The sequence below is a fragment of the Thamnophis elegans genome, chromosome 16 (genome assembly GCF_009769535.1).
Source record: "Thamnophis elegans isolate rThaEle1 chromosome 16, rThaEle1.pri, whole genome shotgun sequence".
Classification (NCBI taxonomy): Eukaryota; Metazoa; Chordata; class Lepidosauria; order Squamata; family Colubridae; genus Thamnophis; species Thamnophis elegans.
This window is the reverse complement of record NC_045556.1, coordinates 13,615,862-13,643,722: the sequence shown is the minus strand read 5'-3', so window position 1 is coordinate 13,643,722 and position 27,861 is coordinate 13,615,862. Positions and strand designations below refer to the sequence as shown.

Here is a 27,861-nt window from a genome sequence, read left to right as displayed (position 1 = left end):
TCGACCAGTCGCACATACAGTAGAAATCATCTCATGATGTCTTTAGATAATCTCATAGATTATCTAAAGAATTAGATAATTGTTATACTAATAATAATTAGCAGTAGTATAACATTTAAGCATTCTTACCGAAGCACTAACTAAAACATTGGGACAAATACAGGCTGAATTGTATTCTTAATCCATGACTTACCGTGTTTTTTGGAGTATAAGACGCACCCTTTTCCCTCACAAAACAGGGTAAAAATCTGGGTGCATCTTATACACTGAATACAGCATTTTTTTGCCTCCATAAGAGGTTTCCAGAATGCTCCTGGGGGCTGGGGAGGGCGAAAATAAGCAAAACATGGGATGTTTTTTGCTCATTCCCCCCCCCCAGCCCCCAGGAACACTCTGCAAAGCTCCTAAAGGCTATGCATGCCCCCTTTTTTTTTTTTTTTTTTGACAAAAAACGGGCCCGTTTCCGCAAAAAAACGGGCCATTTTTTGGAGGTCTGCAGAGTGCAAAAACATTTTTTAAAAATTTGCCTCTTCAAAATCTTGGTGCATCTTATACTCCGAAAAATACGGTAGTTTTCAACAAAATATCCTGGTTCTCTTAAGTCAACGTTGTTAACAGGATGTGAGTTTCTGCATGTTCAGGTCTCCCTAAGTGATGGCCCTCCATTGGGACATTATGAGCAGGATGCATGCTTTTTAATGAAACCAATCAGTCAAAACCCACATCTTGCTCTTTTTTGTCTTCAGATCTTTGTTCCCCTCTTGCTGGTTAATGCTGCTGATGACCCTTTGGTTCATGATAGCCTCTTATCAATCCCAAGAGCCCTCTCAGGTAAGGCCTAGCCTTTGCTTGAACTTTTCTTTCCAACCCTAGCAGAATGTAGAATATATCCCAATGTGTCAAAATGAGCACAGCCCTCTCACTTCTCTTTGGATTCGATTTACAGTCATCATCATCATCCTCTTTTAATGACTCCATAATCCCTTGTGGGGTGGAGTCTGGGCAACCGCAATGGAGCTGTGTGATTACTGGCCGGATGCCATTCCTGTTGCCAATGCGGAGTTATATTCAGGAGATATATTTTCAGTGTGCCTGGAGAGAGAAATATCTGCCTCTTCCTAGGATCAAACTCACAGCCCCCTGATGGTGAGGCGAGAGCTCCACCTCAGAGTCACCATAACACTAATTTGATTCACAGTAATGCCCTACAAAATAAAGGCAGTCCTCGACTTACAACCACAATCGAGACCCAGAATTTCTGTTGTTAAAGCGAGACAGTTGTTAAATGAGCTTTACCGCATTTTACGGCCTTCCCTGCCACAGTTGTTAAGTTAATTACTGCAGTTGTTAAGTTAGTAACATGTTGTACGGTGAACCTGGCTTCCCCATTGACTTTGTTAGTCAGAAGGATGCAAAAGGGGACCATGTGATACCCCCCTGATCACATGATGATGCAATCACCATCAATATACACCAGGCACCAAGTGTCTGAATTTTGATCACGTGGCCACAGGATGTTGCAACGGTCAGAAGTGCCATACATCGCTTCCCCCCTCCCCCTGTGCCGTTGTAACTTAAAATGATTGCTAAGCAAATTGTTGTAAGTCAAGGATTACCTGTAGGTCTTTGGGTCACATGGAAGCAGGCTGTGGCTTCTTTTCACAGCTTTGGCCAAAAGGCGATAACATGGGATAAAAAATGTCCATGAGTTTTTCACACATTACAGTTTGCTGTGCAGGATGCCCACCCCACTTTGCAGTGGAAGAAAAGAGTTGATAGTGTTAAATCCAATATGTGGGGGGATAGAAACATCAGTTGGAGATACCAAAAGTGGACTTGATTTCTATCATTTCCTGGCTTTCATTTTGACCGAAACTGGGTTTTTTTATCAGGATATGACGACTGCTGTTGGTATCATTTGTGGCTGCCTATAAACCTGGCGGAGAAAACATCAAAACCTTGGGAAACAGACTTCGGCAAAGTCCCAAGCGAGTGGGGATTGCCTTCTAAACTTCATTTCTTTTTTTTCCTCTTTTCAGAAAAACAGGAGAACGTCATGTTTGTTTTACCCTTGCACGGGGGCCACCTGGGATTCTTTGAGGGCTCAGTCCTTTTCCCTGAGCCCCTCACTTGGATGGATAAGCTTGTGGTGCAATACGCAGATGCCATCTGCCAGTGGGAGAAGAATAAATCTCATTGCTCAGATACGGAACAATCATCCGGCCAAGAATAAAACAATCCCAAAGACTTTTCCAGGTTGTTTCCGACTTAGTTCTCATCTTCTTCCTTCCTTCCTTCCTGCTTTTTCCCAGGCCAAACCTGGCCATCTTCAATGTAGGCATTTGACCGCTGTGTTTCATGCCAAAATAGAGGTAGAACACAAGGTGTTGCTGTTTGGAACAGTTTGGGAGCAGGCTGGCAGGCAACGCAAGGACAAAACCCGTCCGGTCTCTTGAGAGACGCGAGATGTTCCAACGCTTACACTTTTCACTGTTCCAAGAAAACAAGAGTAACCTCGTCTGGTTGTTGTTTTTGCAAAACTTTGCCTAGCGAGATAGAAGTGTACTTTCTCTGTGGTTATGTTTCACCTCGTTGCCACCTTAAGGAAAGGGAAAACTTTCTATATCTGCGGAAGAAACCGATAGAATCATCTCTGCGGGGGGCCCATCGGTGCAGCCGTTTGCAAAGCAGGGGAGAAGATGGGGGATTTTGAATCTCCAGGGATCTCGCCCACCCGCCCCCTCGAGGGAGGAGGAACCTCACTCTTCGATGTTTAATGCATTTCAAGGGTTTTCGATGGCTTTGAAAAACGTTTGGATAATCCCAGAATTCCTGACTTGAGTGCATTCAATCACATGCTTTGCTCTCCCTCAGTGGGGCTCTCCATGTAGGAAGCCTTGGGAAACTCAAACAAGTAGCCTTTTGACCGTTGCCTTTTCCAAAACAAGGCATTCTATTTTGAGATTTAAAAAAAAGTCATGAGTGCTCCTAACCCAGGCCTTTTAATACTGTCTGTAAGTGAAAAACCAGTGACCATCAAAAGTCTGTAAAGTTGTCTGTTGTTTTTTTCTTTTAGAGAATTTTCATATGCGAAGGATGGAGAAAATAAAATATCCAAATTCTTTTCGCCTCCCCAGCATACTACTAGAGCAGTGCAGTAAGATTTTGAAAGCCACAATTGTCTTGGTTTAAAGAGGTAGATTCTTTTTTTTTAATGTACTGTATGCCTTAACTATTAGTGGCTTCTGCAATTCCCCGTGTCCAAAGGTGCTCATTTGAATTTTTAGCTTAGTGACATCAAACTGAGATTGGCAATTTGGGGCGAGATGCAATAATGCAGATACTGTGGAGAAGCAGGATTTTTGCTGCTGGAGGGTAGAGAAACAGATTTTAGTACTGAGCAATCCGAGCGTGGAAAAAAAAGCCACATCTTTATTCAGATATACACACAGACACACCCATTCGGAAGTCTGGATTACTTAAGACAGTGAAACGTTGCGATTAGGCTATTTTTCAACTGCAGTTTGGTTTTGAACTGTCGGTTCGGTGTTCCTTCCTTACGGCATATTTCAGTTTACATTTGAAGAGTCATTCCCCCTGCATTATAATCCCTATAATAGTTAGCACTTTATTGCTTTTACCTTTTATTTTTGCTGCCTGGACACTTTACTTATAACCAGCATTGTTTTATTTTGTTTTTTAAAAGCTTGTTAGGAAGTCTTTCTTGAAAATAGGTGTATGGGGTATCTTCCCCGTCAGTTTTGAGATTCTAAAAAGTGTAACTTATGTCTGTGATGATTTCTTTCTTGTTTTTTTTTTTTTAATTGAGCAATAATTGCCTGTATCAGAGGGTTCTCGCATCAGGAATCAAAGTGCTGAAGGCATTCTTGACCTGTTCAACAGACTCTGTGACTTAAGCGTAATAAATGAATTCCGATTCTATTTTGCTCTCACATAGGAAGCATTGGCCACATATTTTTAAAAAATTAAGTTTCTCCCCCTCCTCCAACCTCATGGTTGCTTATCAGTCTTCTAAATTTGCTTTCTTAAAGCATTTCTTGCTACTTTCCTGGAAACCAAATCCAAGATAAGCATATGATTTTAGCTTCAGAAGAACATTTTAATGATCTCAAATGCTTATTTCCATTTAAGTAACAACCCCACCACCACCGCTGGTTTGAATTGTTTTCTTTGCTGCAATATATAAAATAGGAATGAACATGATTTATTTTTCATCAACTGAAAGATATATTAAAAAGCAGACTCTAAGAGCCTGACATTATTTCTCATCATTTCCGTCTTCAGGCTAATAACTTTATTTAAAATAAATGTAATAAAGTTAGGCTTTTTCTAAGTCAGTTCCTAATATCTTTACCTTAATGGCTGGGAATAATATATTTCAACAACCCTGAAGGAGCATCAGTTGATAAAATAATTGCTGTGGATTAAAATTATAAAATTCCTTGCAAATAAAGGCATTTACTAGCTTTTATGCTGAAGAGACTGTGAGAGTAGAGTTTGCCTTTATCTTTCTTTTTAACCAGGTGCAGATTTTGTGTGCAATAAGACAAGAAATTTAATCCTTCCTTGTTTAAATTTTGGTTGCAAGGTTGTGCAGTTGTGTAATGTAGCAATTTCAATGAGGATTGCTTTCATGACTTAAATACATTTAGAACTATTCAGCCCTTTGGAAAATAATTTTTGCTTGCTCCGTACTGTAAATGTAATAAGACTCTTTACATGTCCCAGCTGTTATCAGGAAAATCAAAACTTTTTAATAAGTCACACAGTCAGTGAAATGTCTTTTAAGTCACAAATTTGATCTTTTCTGCTGCATCAATGAAAAAAAACACCATATTAAATCATGGTAAATTCAATTCTAAACCCCTCTCCTCCCCCTTCCTTCCAAAAATAATTATGTAAGGAATTCTGGAATGATGAGAAATTGACCAACAAAAGATAGTTGCCAATTTATATATCTAGGTGACATTAAACCTCCTTTTTTATTTTAGTGAAACAGAATATTGCTTGAAAGTTCTTGGAAACAAATCAGGTTTTGTTTTTCCACCATCTATCTTAAACCCAGTTAAAAGGAAATCTCTGGACAAGATCTTTTTTGAGGGAATTTCTTTGCTTTGCATTTTCGGAATTTGGTGGTGGTTCCTCTGAAGATTTTTTATTTTCATACTGGAGACATTACTGCTGATATGTTTTGGGGTGAGCCCGTCGTATTCCCCCTTTTAATGAAGGATGCGGTGTTGAGAATTGTATGAGCCACCCCACCCCACCCCCAAATGAGCTGTTGCAGCCCAAGGGTTCATCTTGTGTCAACTTTGCCAGTTGACCAAAAGATAGAAGCCAATTCTTCCGTGGCAACCTTTGTGCTAGAATTAATGTCTTGGCAGCTTGTCTTTGCGTTAAAGTTAGCCTTGTGATGGGTCAAATGAGCATTTCCCAAGTACATGCTACTTTACAAGTGTTCCTTAGGTCTACATGTAAAAAAAAAGAAAGGAGTAGCCAACTAATAAGACTGTATTTCAGCTTCCATTCCTTTTCCATTTAACAATTGCTGAAATTCAGCCACATTATCTCTGCCGTCTTTAAAATAAGTACTGTAACATTGGTGCATTTAGTCTCTGGTAGCTTCATCTGTATATTGTTGTTGGTTTTTTTAACCAGGGCTGAAAATTATGGCCCCATCCTTCCAGGGATGGCACTGCTATTCCCATAGCAGCTAGATCAGTGCCTGCTTGGCTCCAGAAACATTGCCTATTTCTGATATTCCGAATTTCTGATCTAAAGGCGTATGTGATCCTGGTTCCCCAGGATCACACAACCTACTCCATATATAATCTATTAGTCCTAGATACCTGCTTGATGTGCGTACGTGTGTCAAATTAAAAAAAGGAAAACATTGTTTAAAAGCACACGTCCCAAACTGTCTCACACAGAGAGAGACCAAAACACGAGAGCGGGTTTTTTTTGCTTAGATTGCATTGTTAGAATGATGTGAGCTCAGTTATTGTTCACTCCCTTTAGATGTTCAAGAATGGAGCTTCCAGTCCCTGGGTGGGGATTTTTATCATAGGAAAATACCTCAACAAGGCAGCTTGACTTCCAATCGGAATGAATACCCAGGCAGTAGTAGTAGTGATAATCAAAAAAAAAAAAGACAATTCAAGGGGTGCATATTGTATTTTTTTTTCTCCTCCCGCCTTCTGTTTCTTTCGCATATGTTAACATGATGGTCTTAATAGCAAACCTAACTTCACTTCCTGCAGATATTTTTAATCAAGAGCAAAAGGCAGCTTGGTTGCTGGTTAGAGCAACCGTTGAAAAGGGAGAATTTTTTGCTCGCTTTAAAAAGGAAAAGATTCTCATCCAGCGCTTGGGCTGGAATGGGAGCTCTTCGCCTTCTTTGTTCTTTGCAAAACTACCTTTTGTGCTATATGTGTTTCTGCCTGGAATTAATTTGATTAAGTCTGTCTCTTTTCTTTTCCTTGAAGTGTCCTTGATGAAATTCATGGTGAAATAAAAATAAATCAACTGGGGAGCTGGGGAAGAATCTCCTTAGAGAACTATGTTGTATTCCATTTTAAATGTTCTGTTCTTTCTGCTGGTTTCATTCAAGGGCACAAGCCCACACGGGCAGCATTTGGCTAAGCTGGAATGGAGAATTGCCATCCCCCTTCCTTTTTTTCCTCTTTTGTCTACCGGAGGATATGTTGCTTTTATTTCCTTTTCAGATCCTTGGGTCCTAGGACCACTAAAGTCCCAGCAGCTTTACTTGATTCCAGTCTTAGTGGAACACAACTATTCCCTCCCCCCACCCTTCAAGATTCCTGAACTGTGGACAAAAAAACCCCTTGTCTTTGAGGGCACGGCGTTTATGTTGCTTTTGTTTTGATGTTGTATCCAGTAAAACATCTGGGCTTGTACAAACAATCGTGCCATTATCCAGAGAGGTCCAGTTTCATATCAAGAGTAGAAAGTCATAACATTGCTTGAAACATATGAGAAATTAACCCACTAAAGGGGTTGTATCCGTACTTTTAATTTTCTGGCCTTACAAGCTAGCGTCATTCCAGCTGTTTAGAATGGGTTGCGTTTGATAGCAAATCCATGTAGGCGTTTTGGGAAATCTGTTCTCCTTTTTTTTTAAAAAAAAAAGCACAATTTTTAAAGAGGGGAAATCCTGATTTATTATGCTATTTCCCCCCCTCTTCTTTTCCTCTTGGAACATGTCCTAATAGGTCAGTGTTTCTCAACCTTGGCGACTTTAAGTCCTGTGGACTTCAACTCCCAGAATCCCCCAGCCAGCATTCTGGGAATTGAAGTCCACAAGACTTAAAGTCACTAAGGTTGAGAAATATTGCAATAGAGGGACCCAACACCTCAGGAAGCTAGACCTGCACCTGTGCTGTTTTTCATTTGTGTCACTGCAGCTGCCTTATTGGAGTAAGTTGACCGTTTTTGCCTCCCCCCCCCTTTAAAAAAAAAAGCTGTTGGACTTCGATTCTGATTTATTTTTGGATTCCAAGACCTATTTTGGGAACCCCTTACTTCCACAATCCCAAATTCTTTTTGGAAATATAAAAATGCTGCCCTGGGGAATTTGTGTGTGTGTTTGTGTGTGTGTGTGCGCGCGCGCGTGATCCTCGCTACCTGTTGTCTGCGGGATGACATGTTGCAACTAGCAATGCAATTTTTTTCTAAATCTGCTAATCTTTCCAGTTTAGAAAAGTGTGTCCTTGATATATTTCTTTCTTTTTTTGTTCTGTGTGTGATCAATCAAAGCTATTGCAGAACAGTAATTTTGTTATTTGATTCAATGGAATTTCTTTGCTTAAAAAAATAAAGACATTAACTGAGTTCGCAAATAGGATGGTGTCTCATCATTTATCTTTACGTGGACAGGAATAAGTAAACTTGGAATTTTGATTTCCTCTATGTCTTATTTTCCCCCAGAGGTCAAACTACCAAAACAAACAAACAGGCAGAATTGTTATTGGGTGGCACAGCCAAATTCATTGGTGTTATTTCCGATACTTACTGTAACTGCAAATAATAACTCTCTGTTCAATATGCACATTGAACAAACACATATTTTAACCTGAAATAGTTTATTGCTTATTGTATCTGAAATTAGAATACCATATAAACTTCTGGAGAATAGTAACCAACGGATGGTCCCATTTTAAGGTTGACAAATGTTGAATATTAAGAGGGATAATCTTGAAGATACATAATTTATTGTTTTACATATTTAACTTAGCTCGCCATTTATAATCTACTAGAAATGTTGTAGTGTAATTTAACTTTTTGTGTGTTTCCCAACTTAGGAAGCATGAAGTGAAATAATGTAATACAGCATCTATAGCAGATAGTTCCAGATTTCTCATAAAATCAGCTTACAAACAGATTAGTATTTTTTTGTATGTGTTAGTGGCATTTTGGCCAACATGCTTATATGCTATAAAGAGACAACTCTACTGCTCAATGTAAAAAGAAATAATAAGATTAGTAATAATAGGAGCCTAAAAAAATAGTAGGAAAATTTAAAAATATCATGCGTCTGGGAATTTACGAAATATCAATAAACCAGAAGAAAAATAATTTGAAGGGAACAGAATGTGAGACCAAAACACCGGGCAAAGTTGTATATAACAAAGGTGATTTTTGAAAAACAGTTTCTCTTCTACATGGAACAAACACCGTGGCAGCATTCACAAGACTTCGAGACTAAAGGCCTGATTAAATAAGTACAGCACGTTGCTAGATTGCAAGGAGTCAGTTTAAGTTCCTCTCCCGGTTCTCAGGAACAAAAAACAAAAAAATGTTTAAATTTTTCTGTGAGTTTGGGGAGGATTGTTAGGCCCTGTCTGGGTTTGGAGCAAACTACAAGTTGTGGCTCAGTGGCTAAGACGCTGAGCTTGTCAATCAGAAAGGCCGGCAGTTCGGCGGTTTGAATCTCTAGCACCATGTAACGGAGTGAGGTCCCGTTACTTGTCCCAGCTTCTGCCAACCTAGCAATTCAAAAGCAGGTAAAAATGCAAGTAGAAAAATCAGAACCACCTTTGGTGGGAAAATAACAGCGTTCTGTGCACCTTCGGCGTTTAGTCATGCCGGCCACATGACCACGGAGACGTCTTCAGACAGTGCTGGCTCTTTGGCTTTGAATTGGAGAGGCACACCGCCCCCTAGAATCGGGAATGACTAGCACATATGTGTGAGGGGACCCTTTACCTTTACAAGTTGAAAAACTAAGGAATTCAGATGTTCCCAGCTATCCGCTAACTTTGAGAAATGGAGGTCTCAGTCTCGCCCTTCCCCTGGGGGAGTTAATGTCTGAGAGATGGCAAAGAAACATCTGACCCCATCTCTTCCCCTCTGCTCTGGTTCTCCATGTCTCCCAGAGAGTGAATTTATGCTACGGAGGTGGGCAGAAAGCTCCCCCACTTCTCTCTGCAGCTTCAGGGCGTATGTCCTGTTTAGCTTGAGTCAGCGCCAGTCTTGTCCTGAATGACCCTCTTGTAGGTTTCTTCCAATGGTTTCTATTTCGGAGTTATCTCTGTTGGCCTGTTCCACCAACCAAACAAGCCTAGCATTTAAGCCATGTGGAGCAGGATAGGGAAAGAGAGAGTGACCGTTGCAGATCTGATTTCATGGAAGGAGAACAAGAAAGGACTTCTCTTCGGAGAGCATTCTTGCTTTCCATGTATGGCCTTGAGAAACCACAAGCGGGTATCGCCCCAAGCGGAGGATATGTGGATAATGTTGTGGCCTGCCAGCAGAGCTGGCAGCAGATTCAGACATTGAGGAGGTTGGGGAGAAACATCGGAGAGTCCTGGAGTCTGGGGAAGGCTCTGATGAGGGCCCTGTGTCGGAGGCAGAGATGGGGCCAGAGCCGTATGCCAGTTATCAGCTGCCTTCAGAGACATCACTGAGGCAGATGAAGAGCTGGAACCTCTTTCCAGTGTGCGCATGCACAGAGTTGCCAGACAAATGGAACAGCTAAAGAACAGGGGTCAACTTGGGAGGAAGGCCACAGGTGGACGATGAATGGCCCCTCCCAGAGGAAATAAAAGAGGAGCGAAAGGGGAGTGGAGTTTGCAGGAGACAATTAGTTCCCTTAATTGTGGTTCGGGACTCTCTGAGACTCCTTGCCAAGTTTTGCAGATATCGGCCTGTCAGCTGTCCAAGCCAGATAAGGTCTGTGACTGTAAATCCTCCTTTGAAAGACTTTGCTGGATGTGAATGAATCCACAGTAAATTAATAAAAGGTTTTTTTTGTCAGAACAAGGAGTTGGCTTAATGCTCTTGGGAAGCCTAGATCAGAACAGTTAAGTAGGTTAACTGATCGTGTCTCTCTAAACTGCTGGTTTGAATTTTGCTGGAGAAATTGCAATGGACCACTGTCTTTAAAACTGAGCATCTGACAGAGGAGAAGTGGAATGTTTCCTTCTGTGTGAGATGGCCAGATAAGATAACCATCTTCAGATTCATGTGACTGAAGGACCCACTAACCAAACCACTACCCACCCCCCTACAGCCTGGCCCCTTCTCTAGGATTATCTTGAGGAATGAGCAGGGAAGACCAATGAGAGGCAGACGGGGACTGCAGCCAAGAAATTAAAAGATGTTGCTCCTGGGGAGGAAAGCTATGGCAAATCTAGACAGCATACTAAAAAGCAGAGACATCACCCTGACAACAAAAGTGCGTATAGTCAAGGCTACGGTTTTCCCAGTTGCAATGTATGGCTGTGAAAGTTGGACCATAAGGAAGGCTGCGTGCCAAAGAATGGAGATCTTTGAACTCTGGTGCTGGAGAAGACTCCTGCGAGTTCCTTGGACTACAAGGCTATCAAACTGGTCAGTCCTACAGAAGATCAACCCTGACTGCTCTTTAGAAGACCAGATCCTGAAGATGAAACTCAAATACTTTGGCCACCCAATGAGAAGGAAGGACTCCCTGGAGAAGAGCCTAATGCTGGGAAAGACTGAGGGCAAAAGAAGAAGGGGACGACAGAGAATGAGGTGGCTGGATGGAGTCACTGAAGCAGTCGCCGTAAGCTTGAATGGACTCCGGAGGATGGTAGAGGACATGAAGGCCTGGAGGAACATTGTCCATGGGGTCACGATGGGTCGGACACAATTCGCAACTAACAACAATACAAAAAGTACTTTTGAAGGGGATGAAGTTTTTAAGAGGCTGCAAAGTTTCACGATTGTTCTTAGCTGAGACTTTGCCACCTTTTCAGGAGGAGGAGATTAGAATCTTGAGGGATTTCAGGCAGGCGTGAGTTGATGGCCATTCCGGGGAAGAAAAATGCACAGGCTGTTCAGGAAAACTGCAAGATGATGCTTGACTTACGTAAGCAGGAGGGGTTTATTGTCAGCTATATATGAAGAAGGAGAAAGCATAGACCTCCCATAATGCAAAGTCAGGGCTCTGTCTCTGAGGTATGCTTCTTCCCCCGGGGATGAGCTGAAACCCAATAAAGTAAGCAAAAGAAGACAAAAGTACATCTGTCTCCGATTTGCCCAGCCTAATTGTTTAAAGCACGTTGGTCTTTTAAAGCACAGAGCGTACAAACAATCCTCGTGATTGGCACATTTAGTTTACTAAAGCAACTTAAGCCAAAAGCATGCACGCTATTGGAGCCATTTCTGTTGGCTACAAAGCTTGTGTTTATACGGGAAAAAAATATTTCAGTTGGCCTGCAAGTTTCTTCAATGACTTCCTATTCTATTCCAGAGGAATTCTTCCCCTCCCCCTCCACGCACATAACTTAGAACCATCTTCCAACGTCCATTAACATTGTGTGATCTTAAAATATACAACTCTGAATGAAGACATACTTTTCCAATGCCCCAATCCGAATAAGGCTAGTTCTAAACTGGTATATTGGACACGCCAGTGGTTGGGCTCAAAATGAACCAAACTAGCCATAGTGCCTGCTTTGTAGATCCCCATTGATCAGTGGTCTATGATCGTCTTCGGTTTGCTTTCTTATCCTCACTAGGGAAGGCTGAGCTAGGATGACAGAAGCTGTTTTTGGAGGCGGGGAGGTTAGGGGGGGGGGCTCTGCCTTTGATGGCTGAAAGAGAATGAAAATGAGGAATGAAAGAGATAGAGCTTATGATCACAATCTACTTTTAGGCAAGAAAAATAAAATGCACAAGCACAGTATATGTGGCACCTTGCTCAATAGTAGTAACTGTGAGCGGGATCTTGGAATCCTAGTGGACAATCATTTAAATATGAGCCAGCAGTCTGCATCAGCTGCCAAAAAAGCCAACACAGTTATAGGCGGCATAAACTGTGGGATAGAATCAAGATCCCGTGAAGAGTTAATACCACTTTATAAGGCCTTGGTAAGGCCACACCTGGAATACTGCATCCAGTTTTGGTCGCCACGATGTAAAAAAAGATGTTGAGACTCTAGAAAGAGTGCAGAGAAGAGCAACAAAGAGGATTAGGGGACTGGAGGCTAAAATATATGAAGAACGGTGGCAGGAACTGGGTATGTCTAGTTTAATTAAAAGAAGGACTAGGGGAGACATGATAGCAGTGTTCCAATATCTCAGGGGTTGCCACAAAGAAGAGGGAGTCAAGCTATTTTCCAAGGCACCTAATGGTAGGATAAGAAAAAATGAGTGGAAACTAATCAAGGAGGGAAGCAACCTAGAACTAAGGAGAAAATTCCTGACAGAACAATTCATCAATGGAACCACTTGCCTGCAGAAGTTGTGAATGCTCCAACACTGGAAGTTTTTAAGGTTGGATAATCATTTGTCTGAAGTGATGTAGGGTTTTCTGCCTAAGCAGGGGGTTGGACTAGAAGACCTCCAAGGTCCCTTCCAACTCTGTTATTCTACTCTATTCTATCAATCAAGGTAGTCCTCAACTTAGAACCATTCATTTATTGACCATTTGTGGAAAGTGACTTATGAGTGGTCCTCCCACTTACGAATGGCGCAGCATCCACCCCATGGTCTAGTTTAATTAAACTAGATTCAGGCCACTGACTGTGTTTATAACGGTTGCATGTGATCGCTCCGGCTTCCCACTAGCAAAGTCAATGGGAGAACATGGATTCACTGAACCAATCGTGTGATTCACTTAACAACCATAGCCCGCTCCAAAAAAGGTTCTAAAATCGTATGCTGCTGGCTTAACAAACGCCTGTCGTAGCAATGGGAATTCTGGTCGTAATCTGGGTTATACATTGAGAACTACGTGCACTGCATTTCAAGGAAAAGCTGAGGCTGATCTTCCACTTGGGCCTGTTCATTTTCTAGAGAGTTGTGTCTTCAGTGTCCATCCAGACCCCAAAAAGCTTCTCGGCGACCATTTTGCCATCATATCGGGGCAGGTTGCCTCCAAAGTCAGCTGGCAAGATATCGGCATCTATCTCTTGAAAGAAGGTGGCAAGTTCATCCCCGTGCACGAAGACCTGAGTAAGAAAAGAAAGCGGGAAGGTGTGAGCAGAAGGAAGCCAGGATACTTTTGTGGAGCTGCTTATTCTGGCTTTTTAAAAAAAATCTGGCCTAGCAATGGAAATTCTAGTCCGAATTGTGGTGATAAGGTGAAGGCTACACTGTTGTAGCCCACCAGCAGAGCTGGCAGCAGATTTGGACAGTGAGGAGGTCGAGGAGGAACATGGGCCAGTCCTGGAGTCTGGGGAAGGCTCTGATGAGGGCTCTGTGTTGGAGGTGGACATGGGGCCGGGGCCGTATGCCAGTTATCAGCTGCCTTCAAAGTCAGACATCAGTGAGGCAGACGAACAGCTGGAGCCTGTTCCCAGTGTGCGCATGTGCAGAGTTGCCAGACGAAGGAAACAACTAAAGAACAGGGGTCAACTTGGGAGTAAGGCCACAGGTGGACGATGAATGTCCCCTCCCAGAGGAAATAAAAGAGGAGCGAAAGGGGAGTGGAGTTTGCAGGAGATAACTTAATTGGTTCGTGACACTCCAAGACTCCCTGGAAAGACTTGATGTGAATGAGCAGAATTCACAGTAAATTAATAAAAGGGTTTTTTGCTGGGACAAGGAGTTTGTTTCATGCTCTTGGAAAGCCTCGGTTAGAACATACCCCTACTATTGTGTGCAGTCTTGGGTGGTGCAACTCACCCTTTCCAGAAGCTTGTTCTTCAGGAATGGCTTGACGACATTGTAGGTGGTGGTAAAATACCAAGGCTGGTGAATGAAATGAATGGCCTTGAATCGAGCTGGAAAGGAATCCTGGGAATTCCAAAGATAAATGTGAAATTATTTACATACAGGCAACTGAGTTATTGTAAATTTGATTTTAATTTTTGATTTTGATTTTAACTTTATTTGTATGCCGCCCTTTTCCCTGGGGGGACTCAGGGCGGCTCACAATTCAAGGGGAGGGGAAGTACAAAACAAGTTATACACATAAAGACAATACATCGTTAAAAAACACAACAGTCGTACTATTCGGGTGGGGTTGAAGTCTTTAGCCCCAGGCCTGTCGGGACAGCCAGGTTTTAAGGGCTACGCGGAAGGTCTGAAGGGTGGTGAGGGTACGAATCTCCACGGGGAGTTCGTTCCATAGGGTCGGAGCAGCCACCGAGAAGGCTCTCCTCCGGGTAGTTGCCAGTCGACATTGACCGGCTGATGGAATTCGGAGGAGGCCTAATCTATGTGATCTTATTGGCCTAGTGGAGGTAATTGGCAGTAGGCGGTCTCTCAAATCCTGACCCAGAGGATTTCCTGGAGCCCCAACCCGTTAAACGGCAAAGAATTTTGCAGAAGTCCATTGACTTCAACATGTGCTGCATTTGAGATTTGGAACTGTGCCTCCAAAGCCTTCCCTAGAGCTCCATTTTGTACTGCTATCCCATTAAGCATGATTGTCTTAATTTAGGGCCATTTTCAGACGCTGTTCCATCTCTGCAGCGTGCTATGGCAAGGAGATGAGGCTCACCTGTAGCATGTCCACCATTTTTTTCAGTTCAGAAGGCTTGATACCGTAGGCTTGCTGCATGGTGAATCCCTTGAAGTTTTCAATGATACAGAAGCCGTTGATTTGAGTTTCCTCGTTCTCCAGCAGCTTCTCCAAGATCACGCAGTAGGCACGGAGGATCTGTAGTAAAACCATTGTAAGTAAGTACCAGCTCAGGCTCCAACTCATTCATGGGCCTTCCTCTACCCCATTGGCTTTGAAACACCAGCCATAAAACTTTGCATTGGTTCTGCTAGAGATGCAATCAAAGTAGTAATCGTCATCAAAAAAAGATAGGATTGGATTTGTGGGGTCCTTGGTGCTCTCCGAGCTTCGTTGTTTTCTTGCAGATGTTTCATTACCAAACTAAGTGATGTTATCAGTGCTGATGGTGTTACCTAGTTTGGGTAATGAAACATCTGCAAGAAAACAACCAAGCTCAGAGAGCACCAAAGGCCCTAGGGGTTAAATAGTATCTTCTGCCAATAGGATTGGATTTACACATCATGCAAAGACATCATGGATTTTTTTTTTTAATTATGCAAAGGCTGAATGAATCCAGCTGCTGTAGTTTGGAAACCATGGTTCCTAGCATAGCATAAGGTGTGAACTCCCCAGCCAAATATGTTTCCTTAAACAAACCATGATTAAAATAAACGGTGGATTAGTGCGTTGTGCAAACTATTTGTGTCATTATAAACACTTGAGTTTCCAATAACGTGGGCAGCTTTGCCTGGTCCAACGGAGGGGCCGCAAATTGTGATGATTATATCTGTGATGGATTCCTTCATTAAAGAAACCACATTTGGTTTTTAATGAAGTTTTAGCAGGCTGCAATTAATTATTATAATACACACTAATCCACAAATTGGGATTTCCATACTACAGTTAATCCAGTTTATCTAAATCAAAGATATTGGTTATGGGCTGCAAAACTCCAAATGACCGTGGGATGACAGCAAAGAGATACAGACAGCATTAACTCTGTTTTAGGTTCTTTCAGCTGTTTCTAGCCCAAATGTGGTACTTCTACAAAAATAAGCAAACTATAGTATAGTGCAGGGTGTGAGCCCAGCTACTTAATTCTATTGCCGTCGTAGTACAGTTCTGAGTACCAAATACTTGTGAATTGATTTTGCTTGTGCTGCTTCTGGGTTTCCTTCCAGCTGATTTCTGACTGGCTATAGATGTGGCTTAGATCTGATTCAGTAGAGATTCATGCCTATCAAAACTGATAAGGCATCACGTGGCTTATTCCAAACAAAGCAATTCATTCAGTGTTCCCTAAGAGACAGTCTCCTGTCTTTTGGTTGATGTAAATGTTCTGTTCCAAGTTACTCGCTAAGTAAAGGAACTTAACATAGCAACCCCACCTAAGAGCCGAGGTGGCGCGGTGGTTAGAGTGCAGTACTGCAGGCCACTTCAGCTGACTGCTAACTGCAGTTCGGCGGTTCCAATCTCACCGGCTCAGGGTTGACTCAGCCTTCCATCCTTCCGAGGTGGGTAAAATGAGGACCCGGATTGTTGGGGGCAATATGCTGATTCTGTAAACCGCTTAGAGAGGGCTGAAAGCCCTATGAAGCGGTATATAAGTCGAACTGCTATTGCTATTGCTATTGCTAAGAAAAAGAGCATAAACAAAGATCATGAAAACTGAAGAAGGGCGGAAGTTCCTTCATTACATAGCAAGCAAGCTACATGGTATCTCCCTTCTCTGTTTGCAATTTGCACCCAGATGTTCTCCATCCTAGATGAAAAATATCAGCAATTGCCATTGGACAATGTATTTTCTGGCCGCAGTGCTTTCCCTGCTTTAGGGAGAACTGCTGTGGCCCACCAGCAGCCAGCACAGCTGGCAGCAGTAGAACAATGAGGAGGTTGGGGAGGAACATAACCAGTCCTGGAGGCTGGGGAAGGCTCAGACAAGGGCTCTGCATTGGAGGCCAAGGCCATCTGGCAGTTCTCATCTATCTTTGGAGCTAGACAGCAGTGAGGCAGAGGAACAGCTGGAGCCCATTCCCAGTGTGCGCATGCGCAGAGCTGCCGGAAGAAAAGAACAGCTAAGAAATCAGGGTCGATTTGGGAGTAAAGCCACAAGTGGATTGTGAATGGTCCCTCCCACAGGAAATAAAAGAGGAGCGAAAGGGAAGTGGGCTTTTGCAGGAAACAATTTGTTCATTCGTTTCAGGAGTGTGAAGATCTGTCTGTGAATCTCAGAGACTCTGTGCCTCGTACAACACCGTGTTTGGAAAATATTTACATGGCAGCTTTCCGAGCTAGATAAGGTCTGTGGTCATAAATTCACCTTTGAAAGACTGTTTACCAGGCCTTTGCTGAAGGTGAATGGGAGGAGTTGACATTGATTTAATAAAAGGGATTTTGTCAAGACCAGGAATCTGATTCGTGCTTTTTGGGAAAGCCTAGGTCAGAAGAGGAACTATGATGGTTAAAGGCTTAGAAAAAGCTTACAAAAAGATGAATGCCTTTACCGAACAAATACCAACCTCGTCAAACGTGATCTCTTCATAATCCCAGTTCTCTATGTTGAACAGCAGTACCACCCGACCATATTTATCCCTGTTGCACAAAATGCCAGGGTAGCCAGCCTCAATGGTACTCCGTACTGCCTCGGGTACCAGGTTTTCGAAGAGTTCTGGATACTGCTGACGGAAGTTGACGTAACCTGGAGTCAGGGATAGAGGCTCTAACAGTGCCACATTTAGAGATGCTACATGGGCCAACAGCTCAACAATCAACTTAAAACTTGATGTTTCCAAGGTGGAACTGGTAATAGAGGCAGGGTTTCTTCCCAGTTAAGAGCTGCATGCTTTGAACGACAAGTTAATCCACTCCAATCAGTAGCTCAATAAACTCAACACTTTTGGTGCGATACAGAAATTACCCATTTTAATTTGAAGGAAGCCAAAGGCACAACAATACTTTTTGGAATTCATAACATGCATGCATAAAAAAAATGTAATTTTACACACATGGACTTGAGCGTGAATAGAACAACCTCTTAAAGCAAAAGACCTGCTTCTATCCGGATTCCAGTTTGTAGAGAATGTTTCAATGAACATTCAAAATAAGTACAAACAGAACTCCTCTGCAGAACTCCTCCATCTCAAAAATCTGAAACCCACCAGCTGGCAAGTAGACAAATAGTATTGTAACAACTCCTATCTTTGACTAATGGAGGTGGTGGAGCTATTATACTGGTGACTTTTAAGAAGAGACTGGACAGCCACTTGTCTGAAGTGGTATAGGGTCTCTTGCTTGAGCCAGGGGTTGGACTAGAAGATCTCCAAGGTCCCCTCAAACTCTTTTATTCTAATTATTCTGTTCTGATAATGCTACTACCTGAAATTTGAGTAGGAATAGAAATAGAATAACAGAGTTGGAAGGGACATTGTAGGTCTTCTAGTCCACCCCCCCTGCTTAGGCAGGAAATCCTACACCACTTCAGACAAATGGTTGTCCAATCTCTTCTTTAAAATTTCCAGTGTTGGAGCATTCACAACTTCTGGAGGCAAGTTGTTCCACTGATTAATTGTTCTAACAATTAATCTCTCTTTCAAGGGCCATTGAGCCAGTGCTGTCCAAAGACATTTTCGCGGTCATGTGGCCAGCAAAATATCAGGAAGCGTTGTTATATTCCCACCAAAATGGTACCTATTTATCTACTGGCATTTGCATGCCTTCAAACTGCTAGGTGGGCAGGAGCTAGGCGAGGACGGGAGCTCACCCCATCGCATAGCACTCGGGTTTGCCAACAAGCCGAGCCTCTTATCCACTGAGCATCACACCACGAAGCTATGAGCTGGCTAACTGAAATCAGTAAATAAATAAACTTCAACCCCCACAGAGTAAGAGTTATGGATTTTTATGTCTGGAGGGAAGGGTCCAATGGAGGAATCCTCACCTTTAATCAAATCATATGCTCTGTTGAGATCAAACTTGCGGGCACGTATGAAACGGAGGAGGAAAGCGTCTTCCTTCACCTGCATTTTATCAGCAACCGTTTTGCAAATGTCATCTCCATCTTTAGCTTTCTCCTGGATAAGCTCCCGAAGCTCTTTGATTGCTAATTCACGTTTCTCTGAGGTCTCGTTCAATTCATCTTTAGCCTAGAGATGAGAGCCAAAGATAATGTGACAGATAGACAATGAGTTGGAGGATCATACTGGAACCTCTGCTTTTCCTGGGAAAGTACAGGCAATCCTCAACTTACAACCATTTGTTTAATGACTGTTACAAGACACTGAAAAGTGTAACATGATCAGTCCTTGCACTTTACAACTGTTATAGCATCCCCATTTGACAAAAGTGTAGGTTCTTGCAACAAGCAAAGTCAGTGGGGGAAGCGGGATTCACTTAATAGCAATAATAAGTGAATCCCGCTTCCTCCACTGACATTAGCCAGGAGATCACAATACTATTGCAGAGTAGTAGTTTGGCTCTGTTGTAGGAAATGCTTCCACGATTCCTAAGGTGTGCCACAGGAGGGCAAGCTGTCTTTGCATCAGAAATAAAGACAAGTGGATTTTTCTGCGTGGTCATCCAAGGCTCCTTCCATTCCCAGAGCCACCTCGCAAACAGGCACAGCAATTGGGAAGGTTCAGAGAGAAGGAATCTGACTGCCTGCACAGAACACCAACTCGTCTCCTCCTCACCAATGTGGAACCTATTTATCTACTCACATAGAACATGCTTTCAAACGGTTAGGTGGACAGAAGCTGAGGTGAATGACGGGAACAGTGCTAGGACTCAAACTGCTGGATCAGAGACCATCTCTCCAGGGTCATCAAGCCATCACATTGCCAACTGGACATGTGATTCACTCTATGACATGTGATTCACTTAACAATTGCAGTGATTTGCTTAACAGCCAGGACAGAAAAGGCTGAAATATCTGGCACCGCTCACTTTCTTAGCAATGGCAATTCAGGGCCCAGTTGTGGTTTTAAGTCCAGGACTGCCTGTAGTCCTTTTCTCATTAACTCATTAACCCTTTCTAGCAAAATATACCCCCCACGCAAATTTTTATGGTACACAACCTGAAATCTGGATGCAGGATCAGAGTCCTTCCTGAAGTGGAAACCAAATTGTAACTGTTATGTATATGTAACAGGGAACATTTTTAAACCTGTGGGGAATTATCCTTTAAAGTAATGGTTCCTCTTCCATACCAAGAGTGGTTGTCAATCAAACCAACATTTTGAACTAGTGTGAACTGATATCCAAGTAGAGTCAACAGTTTGAGTCAGAGCTTACAATACACTACTGTGGTTAACACTGCCCTATTTTTTGGAGTTTGGTGCCATCCAGTGGCTGATGGGGAAAGATTAAAGGCAAACAAGGTCCAGGCAGAAGAAGAACATCATGGAAGAGGAGGAGGAGGAAGAGGAGGAGGGAGGGAGGAAGAGGAAGAAGAAGAGGAGGAGGAGGAGGAGGAGGAGGAGGAGGAGGAGGAGGAGGAGGAGGAGGAAGAAGAAGAAGAAGAAGAAGAAATAATAATAATAATAATAATAATAATAATAATAGAATAATAATAGAAATCCAATCATTGACAAATACAGTCCGAGTATTCAGCACCGATATTTCAATGCAGTTTGGCATGGAAAAATGCGCCACTGTATCCATAAAAAGGGGCAAAATCACTGCATCTGAGGGAATTGAAATGCCCAATGGCCAACTAATTAAATGCAAAGAAAATGAAGCCTACAAATACTTAGGCATTCTGCAGTTGGATAACATCAAGCATGGAGAAGTAAAAACTATTGTCAGACGAGAGTACACCAACAGAGTTAGGAAAATTTTGAAATCTAAATTGAATGGTGGAAATACAATCAAGGCCATAAATACCTGGGCAATACCAGTTATAAGATACACAGCTGGCATAGTTAACTGGACACAAGCTGATTTGGACCTTTTGGACAGAAAAACCAGGAAACTAATGACAATGCACTACAGTTTACATCCACGTGGTGATACTGATAGACTATATCTGCCCCGAAAATCAGGTGGCAGAGGATTATTACAAGTGAAGCAAACAGTTGAAGAAGAAAAACGTGCACTGGCTGATTATTTAAAAGAAAGTCAAGAACATCTATTAATCGAAGTAAAGAACAAAAATCTACTGAAGGCCCAACAGACAAAACAAGAATACAGAAAAGATGTGATAAAATCAAGAATGGAGAGTTGGCAGAACAAAGCACTGCATGGTCAATTTCTGGAAAAAATCGGGTGGGGCCCGACTAGTAACCAATGCCAAATCCGGCGAAACAACTGGCCGCTGTGATACAATTGTATAATAACAATCATAGTTCTTTCTATCATCTAGGCATGGCTTAACATTTAGAGGATTTTAGGATTAGGTGGCCATGACTGTGAAGTAAATGGTTATAGCTCTTACAATGAATAAGATGATCAATGTTAGGTAGCTGAGCGTAGATTAAAAGGCCTGAGTGACATGCAAACTGGCACAAGGAACTTGCAGCCAAATATATATTTACAGTCCTCTCTGAAGCAGGACATCTGATCAGGATTAAAGCGGGTGGCAATGCCAGCTGTGCCAATGTATCTGTGCCGAATGTTTTTCTTGGCCAGCTTCCGCTTCTGCAAACGGTCCTTGGGTTCCTGCTCCTGTCGTTCTCCCCAATTTTCCATGACGTCGCTCACCTTCTGCAGGGTGTGTTCGGGGATCTTCTCATGCTTCCCAAACACGGGGCCATGGTCGCTGGTGCTCAGTCGCTCGAGTTTAGTCCGCAAAGCCTGCTCCTCTTCCGAAACAGGCCTGAAGGTGCCAGTCTGGGAATGAAATTGCAAGGTGAAAATAGCATCTGCCCGAATGGTGGGATTCAATTTTTTTTTTACTAATGGTTCTGTGGGCGTGGCTGGGTGGGCCTGGCATGGCTTGGTAGGGGGGGGTTGCTCTTCTCTGCACTCTTTGTAGAGTCTTGTTGTGGCTTGGCAGGATCCGTTGGAGCTGCCACCAGACTCCAACAGCGAGGGGCCCTATGAGTCGGCCCTAGAGGATGTGGAGGACCCTGGACAGGGTTCCGACTCCAAGCAGGGTGCAGAGAGACTGGTTGGTCACCAGGTAGCGCCTGAGCCTTGGATCAGTGGGGAGGAGACAAGAGAGAGTAATCCAGAAACCAACTGTGAGTTGTTCCGGGATGCATGCCGTCAAAGGGAGAACAACTACATAATTACAGGAGGTAATTACGCTCAGCTGATGGTCATTAAGCTCCTCTCCAGACTATAAAAGAGACTGCTTGTGCCACACCCTTCTTGCAGAAGTCAACGCTTGGACTAAAGAGAAACGAACTTGGCAGGCTGGATTGCTGACAGAGTTTGTTTGCATTGCTGCCAAGGTTTGTCAGACTTGCTGCCAACGTCCTTATCTATTTGTTTATTTGCCTTTCAGCCACCGAGAGTCTGGACTTGCTATTAAAGGACATTCTCATTAAGCGTGTCTCGGCTTTCATTACTGGACGGAGAAGGGTGGGTCAGAACAAGTCTCAACATCTTTTCTACACCGTGGCGACCAAAACTGAATGCAGTATTCCAAGTGAGGCCTTACCAAGGTCTTATAAAGTGGCATTAACCCTTCACATGATCTTGATTCTAACTAGCTGGAACATAAGAGTAACCGAGTTGGAAGGGACTTTGGAGGGTCTTCTACTCCAACCCACCCAGATTCATTTCAATATGAGATGGGCGGCAAATAAATTTAACAAATATATAAACCCCTTACCCAAGTAGGAGACCCTATGCCAGTGGTTCCCAAACTTGGCAACTTTAAGACTGCAGAGCTGGCTGGAGAATTCTGGGAGTTTAAGCCCACAAGTCTTAAAGTTGCCAAGTTTGGGAACCACTGCCCTATGCCATTGTAGACAAGTGGCCACCTAGTCTCTTCTTGGAAACCTCATGTGATGCAGTAGTTACAACTACACAGAGTGGACTTGTAGAACATGCCAGGCCAAAATGGGGTTTGTTGCTTTGGGATTTAGTGTGTTGTGTGACCAGAGTCAAGTCTGCTGAAGAGAAGGTTTAAATCTGGCATGCTTTCTAACAGTTTATCCCCAGTATGAACTTGAGAATGGCATCAAAGTAAGGGAGTTGAAACTCACCATTGTTGTCATCTTTGCACTCCAATCTAGCCCCTGGGAGAAAGAAAACCACAGGTGAACCCTATTAGCAAAGCCTGAGTTTACACAAGGTTTGCGTAATGACGACCGAATGGATTCACCACACTTAATTGGACTTGCAGAATAACAGGGCTGGAAGAGACTTTGGTCTTCTAGCCCAACCCTTTGCTCAAGCAGGACACAAACAGGATGCCAAACATCTGTCCAGTCTCTTCCTAAAAACCTCCCGTGATGGATCACCCACAACTTCTGGAGGCAAATCATTCCACTGATTAATTATTCTCACTTTCAAGGAATTTTTCCTGAATACTTACCACTAACATAGCATTCTCACCAAGCAAACTGCATTACAGGAATGCAGTGGTGGGTTTCAAAAATTTTTGGAACCTACTCTGTGGGTGTGGCCTTCTTTGTGGGAGTGGCTTGCCGGCCATGTGACCTGGTGGGAGTCGCTTGCCGGCCATGTGTTTTCTTTCTCTCTCCCTCCCTCCCTCTCTCTCTCTTTCCTTTCTTTTATCTCTCTGTCCCTTTTTTCTTTTTTTCATCTCTCTCACTCTTTTTCTTTCTTCTTTCTTTCTTTTTTTCTTTCTTTCTTTCTTTCTTTCTCTTTCTCTCTCTTTCTCTCTCTCTCTCTGTGTCTGTCTGTCTGTCTGTGTGTGTGTGTGTGTGTGTATGTGTGTGTGTGTGTAGCAGTGGTGGGTTTCAAAAAATTTTGGAACCTCTTCTGTTGGTGTGGCCTGCTTTCCAGGTCCACTGGTGGAACCTCTCCTAACTGGTTCGGTAGATTTGACAAACCGGTTCTACCGAATAGGTGCGAACTGGTAGGAACCCACCTCTGCAGCAACGCCGTATCTGAACCCATTCATAATAGCAATAGCACTTAGACTTAAATACCACTTCACAGTGCTTTACAGCCCTCTCCAGCTGCTCTACAGCAGTCTACAGAGTCAGCCTATTGCCTCCAACAATCTGGGTCCTCATTTTACCGACCTCAAAAGGCTGGAAGGCTGAGTCAATCTTGAGCCAGTCAAAATCGAACTCCTGGCACTGGGCAGAGTTAGTATACAATACTGCATTCTAACCACTGCGCCACCACAGCTCCTAATGACTTGATGAAATTTACTTTTTTGTATGCATTCACTTTTCCAATCCTGACGCTTTCTGGACAGCTTGGCCTGCACATCCATCATAGACATTCATCAGAGGCTGGACACAATGGGATGTCAGCTTACCTGGATGGCACTGAAAGACGTGGGTCATTCTTTGAATTTTAGCACAAAGTTGGGGGGGGAAAACCAGCACTAAGTCTCCAATTTGTAACCTTCCTACGTTTTCCTAGTGGTTTTTTTCTCATTTTTTTCTCTCATTACTTATCTAAAGTCTGTTGAGAGCTGCATAAAGATAATAGAATGGCAGCAGGGGCGGGTTGCTGCCAGCATTACTGCCAGCATTACTGCCAGTTCGGTGCATGTGCAATTTATGCGCATGCGCAGTTGCCCATAAATAGGTATGCGCATGTGCATCACATTAAAAATGAAGGAGAAAAAAAACATGCTGCGCCGACCAGGGAACCGGTTCAGAAGCGTGGCAGACCTGGGTTGCTGCTGGTTCCAGCGACCCAGGCCGACAAATCACTACTGGTTTGGCCGAACTGGTCCAAACCGGTAAGAACCCACCTCTGAATGGTAGCCCAGAAACTTTCATCCCTCGGTGTCTTATCAGTAGCAGTAAAAGGGTCTGACTTAGGGAGCTCCCAGATCTTGATTTCCAAGGATGAGTATGATCACGAAATAACAGCAAAGAGAGACAGAATTGCAACTCTTGGCTGTCATCCAGGCGTTACCTGGATTCTTGCAGACCACATCTGGCAGTCTTACTGTAGTTCTACAAAGTCTCAATGAGAAATCTTCCCTACTTTTATCTGAACCCTTCGATGCCTTAGGAAAGTGTTCTATCCTACCACCAGCAAGACTAGCAAAAATGTTTCCAAACAGATCACGAGAATGCTGTAAATGTCAACAGATACAGGGAACATACTACCACATGTGGTGGACCTGTCCTTTGACAAAAGAAAATTGGATAAGGATAAGGATAAAAAAAAATGGCTAGAGGAAATGGCAAAACAGCAAATAAGATAAAACGGGAGCTATTTCTATTAGGTATGTTAACAGGGAAATATAACCAAAAACCCCCCAATATTTAATGCTACATGTAATAATGGCGGCCAGAATTGTATATGCTTAAAATTGGAAAAATGGAAATATACCCTCTGAGGACATGGTAATAAAGAAAATATTAGACTGCATTGAGATGGATAGGTTGACAATGGAAATTAAAGACAAAGGAGAAACGGAATACTATTTCATTTTGGATATACGCTATAATTGGCTTGATAGTAGATGCAAAGATTAGAAAACTAATAATGAAAGACGATTAATCAATTAGATATTAGAAATAAGTGTAAATATAACAAAAGATGAAGAATATTTATTATATATAATAGTATGTTACAAAAATGTAAAATATAAAAAATATCTAGAATGATAACTATATAATGTATACATAATAGTATATATAAACATTAAAAAAAACCTCTGGATATAAACCGATATAGAGTTGTTGCGAAGCTGAAACTGTGATGTAAAGTGAGGAAAAATGTATAATAAAAACATTAAGAGAAGTGTTCTATCCTCATTTCCCTTCAAGCCCTATGTGTTAAACAGAGTTAAGAAGTGTAATGGGCAGAGGGAATAACATAGAAGAACATGACAATCCTCAGATAGAAACAATTTTAGTCTGGGGAGAAATATAATTTGAGAAAGCATTCAAGACTTAACCCTCCATTTTACTCATAAAAATAAAGGGAGGGCGAGGGGAAATCTTCAAACTTGCAAGATTCTGTTGTTATATCCTTATTTTAAAAATTATATTAACATTCATAGCTTTGGTTTTCTAATCTACCTTGAAGGGCTGACATTAAGTGTAAAAAATACAAAACTTCTCTATACATACTCAAGTTTTTATCTCCCTCTGCCTAACTAGTTGTTTTGACTTTTGTGTTTGTCTCCATAATAATGATAAATAATAATAATGCCTCAATAGTGAATGTTGCAATACCCGGAGGCAGCAGAGTAGAAGAAAAAGAATAGGATAAAAAAAATCACAAAATACAAAGTCCTTCAAATAGAAATAGAACGACCGTTGCAAAAGAAAGCAAAGAAAGTACCAATAATAATCGGAGCCTTGGGTGCAATCCCAAAACATCTAGAGTATCATTGGCACACCATCGTCATAGAATAGAATAGAATAGAATTCTTTATTGGCCAAGTGTGATTGGACACACAAGGAATTTGTCTTTGGTGCATAATTAACAAAATCACCATCAGTTAATTGCAAAAGGCAGTCCTACTTGGAACAGCTTACATCCTGCAATGATTTCTTTTAACACCATCAAACAACATTTGCCAATTCCTTGAGAGAGACTTGTTCGTTGGCGGGATAAAAATTCCAAATCCAGTTTGAACATTTGGCTGACTACGAACCATAATAATGGAACATTAATGGAACACTGCTTGGATCTCTAGATATACTACGATGATATATTTACTGCATCCTGGGTTCCTGGAAAGAACTTGATGGCAACACAAGCTAAAGAATTGGCCATTGTGGTTTCACATTGTTGCATATAATAATCATAATAATGCCCCCCTTTCTTTAAAAACAAAATAAGGAAGTCGTCCATGCCAACAATTATAAATGATTATCTAGATCTTATTTTCTCTCTCTCTCTCAGAGTCTCATTGAACTGTTCAGCATATAGATTGGTTTCACTGTTGGCAGTGGCTAAAATGAAAATAGTACATTCCTGGAACATTTTGCTCTCTCTGCTTTTTATGACAAGGCCTGGAAGATCATTGCTGGGATGGAACAAATGCTTTGAATGCAGAAGCAGCTGGATATGCTGCCTGGCGTCTACCATGAAAATAAACTGAGATACAGCCATGGGGAAGACTTCTACCATAAATATTATTCAGCCAGTAGATAGTCTAACTCAATAGAAACAGTACACAATGACTTGAACTTCTGCATCGTTTTTCAATAGAATAAAGTAGAGTAAAGTAGAGTAGAATAGAATAGAATATGGAAGGGACCTTGTAAGTCATCTAGTCCATCTCCTCATCCAAGCAGAAGACCCTACACCATTTCTGGCAGATGGCAACCCAGTCTCCTTGAAAGCTTCCAGTGATGAAGCTCCCACAACTTCTGAAGGCAACTTCTGTTCCATGGGTTGATTGTTCTCACTGTCAGAAAGTTCCTCCTTGTTTCCAGGTTGAATCTCTCCTTGGTCAGTTCCCATCCATTATTACTTGTCTCACCTTCGGGTGCTTTGGAAAATAGCTTGACTCCCTCCTCCCTGTGGCAGCCCCTCAAATATTGGAAGACGGCTATCCTGCCTCCCCTGGTCCTTCTCTTCACTAGACTAGCCATGCCCAGTTCCTGCCAACCGTTCTTCATATGTTTTAGCCTCCAGTCCCCTAATCATCTTGGTTGCTCTTCTCTGAGCTCTTTCTAGAGTTTCAACAACATTTTTATTTCTCTCTTCCATCATCTGCACTGAAAGAGTTTTCTATCCAGAATGTGACTACATCATCAACCTGTTTGCAAATACTGTACATCCAATTCCTATCTGTGAAACGGATGTTAGCCTCCATCACCACTCCTATTCTTAAAAAA

The 27,861-nt window shown here is 42.4% G+C and overlaps 2 protein-coding genes across 4 annotated transcripts in view; one reads left to right on the top strand and one right to left on the bottom strand.

Moving 5' to 3' along the window:
• ABHD2 (abhydrolase domain containing 2, acylglycerol lipase) overlaps window positions 1-7,159 on the top strand; it is a 40,515-nt gene extending 33,356 nt beyond the window's left edge. For all 3 annotated transcript variants that reach the window (XM_032232533.1, XM_032232530.1, XM_032232531.1), the window contains exons 10-11: window positions 747-831; window positions 2,040-7,159. In XM_032232533.1, coding sequence (XP_032088424.1) covers window positions 747-831; window positions 2,040-2,233 — 279 coding nt within the window. In that variant the 3' untranslated portion in view covers window positions 2,234-7,159. The remainder of the gene's footprint in view (window positions 1-746; window positions 832-2,039) is intronic.
• A 6,142-nt stretch (window positions 7,160-13,301) lies between these two features.
• Window positions 13,302-23,121, bottom strand: RLBP1 (retinaldehyde binding protein 1). The gene is made up of 7 exons (XM_032233148.1): window positions 23,110-23,121; window positions 21,656-21,784; window positions 18,897-19,101; window positions 17,479-17,657; window positions 14,957-15,115; window positions 14,137-14,247; window positions 13,302-13,460 (listed from the first exon to the last, which is right to left on the bottom strand). Exons 1-7 carry the CDS (start codon window positions 23,119-23,121, stop codon window positions 13,302-13,304), a joined length of 954 nt encoding a protein of 317 aa, XP_032089039.1.
• Window positions 23,122-27,861: the final 4,740 nt, after the last annotated feature.

What these genes read in the sequence shown, in the direction of transcription:
- RLBP1 (XM_032233148.1), bottom strand. An exon ending in CCGAACACACCCTGCAGAAG is followed by an intron (nt 19,102 to 21,655) that starts GTGAGCGACGTC and finishes TCTCATCTCTAG; the next exon opens with GCTAAAGATGAATTGAACGA. An exon ending in AGCATATGATTTGATTAAAG is followed by an intron (nt 17,658 to 18,896) that starts GTGAGGATTCCT and finishes CCCTGACTCCAG; the next exon opens with GTTACGTCAACTTCCGTCAG.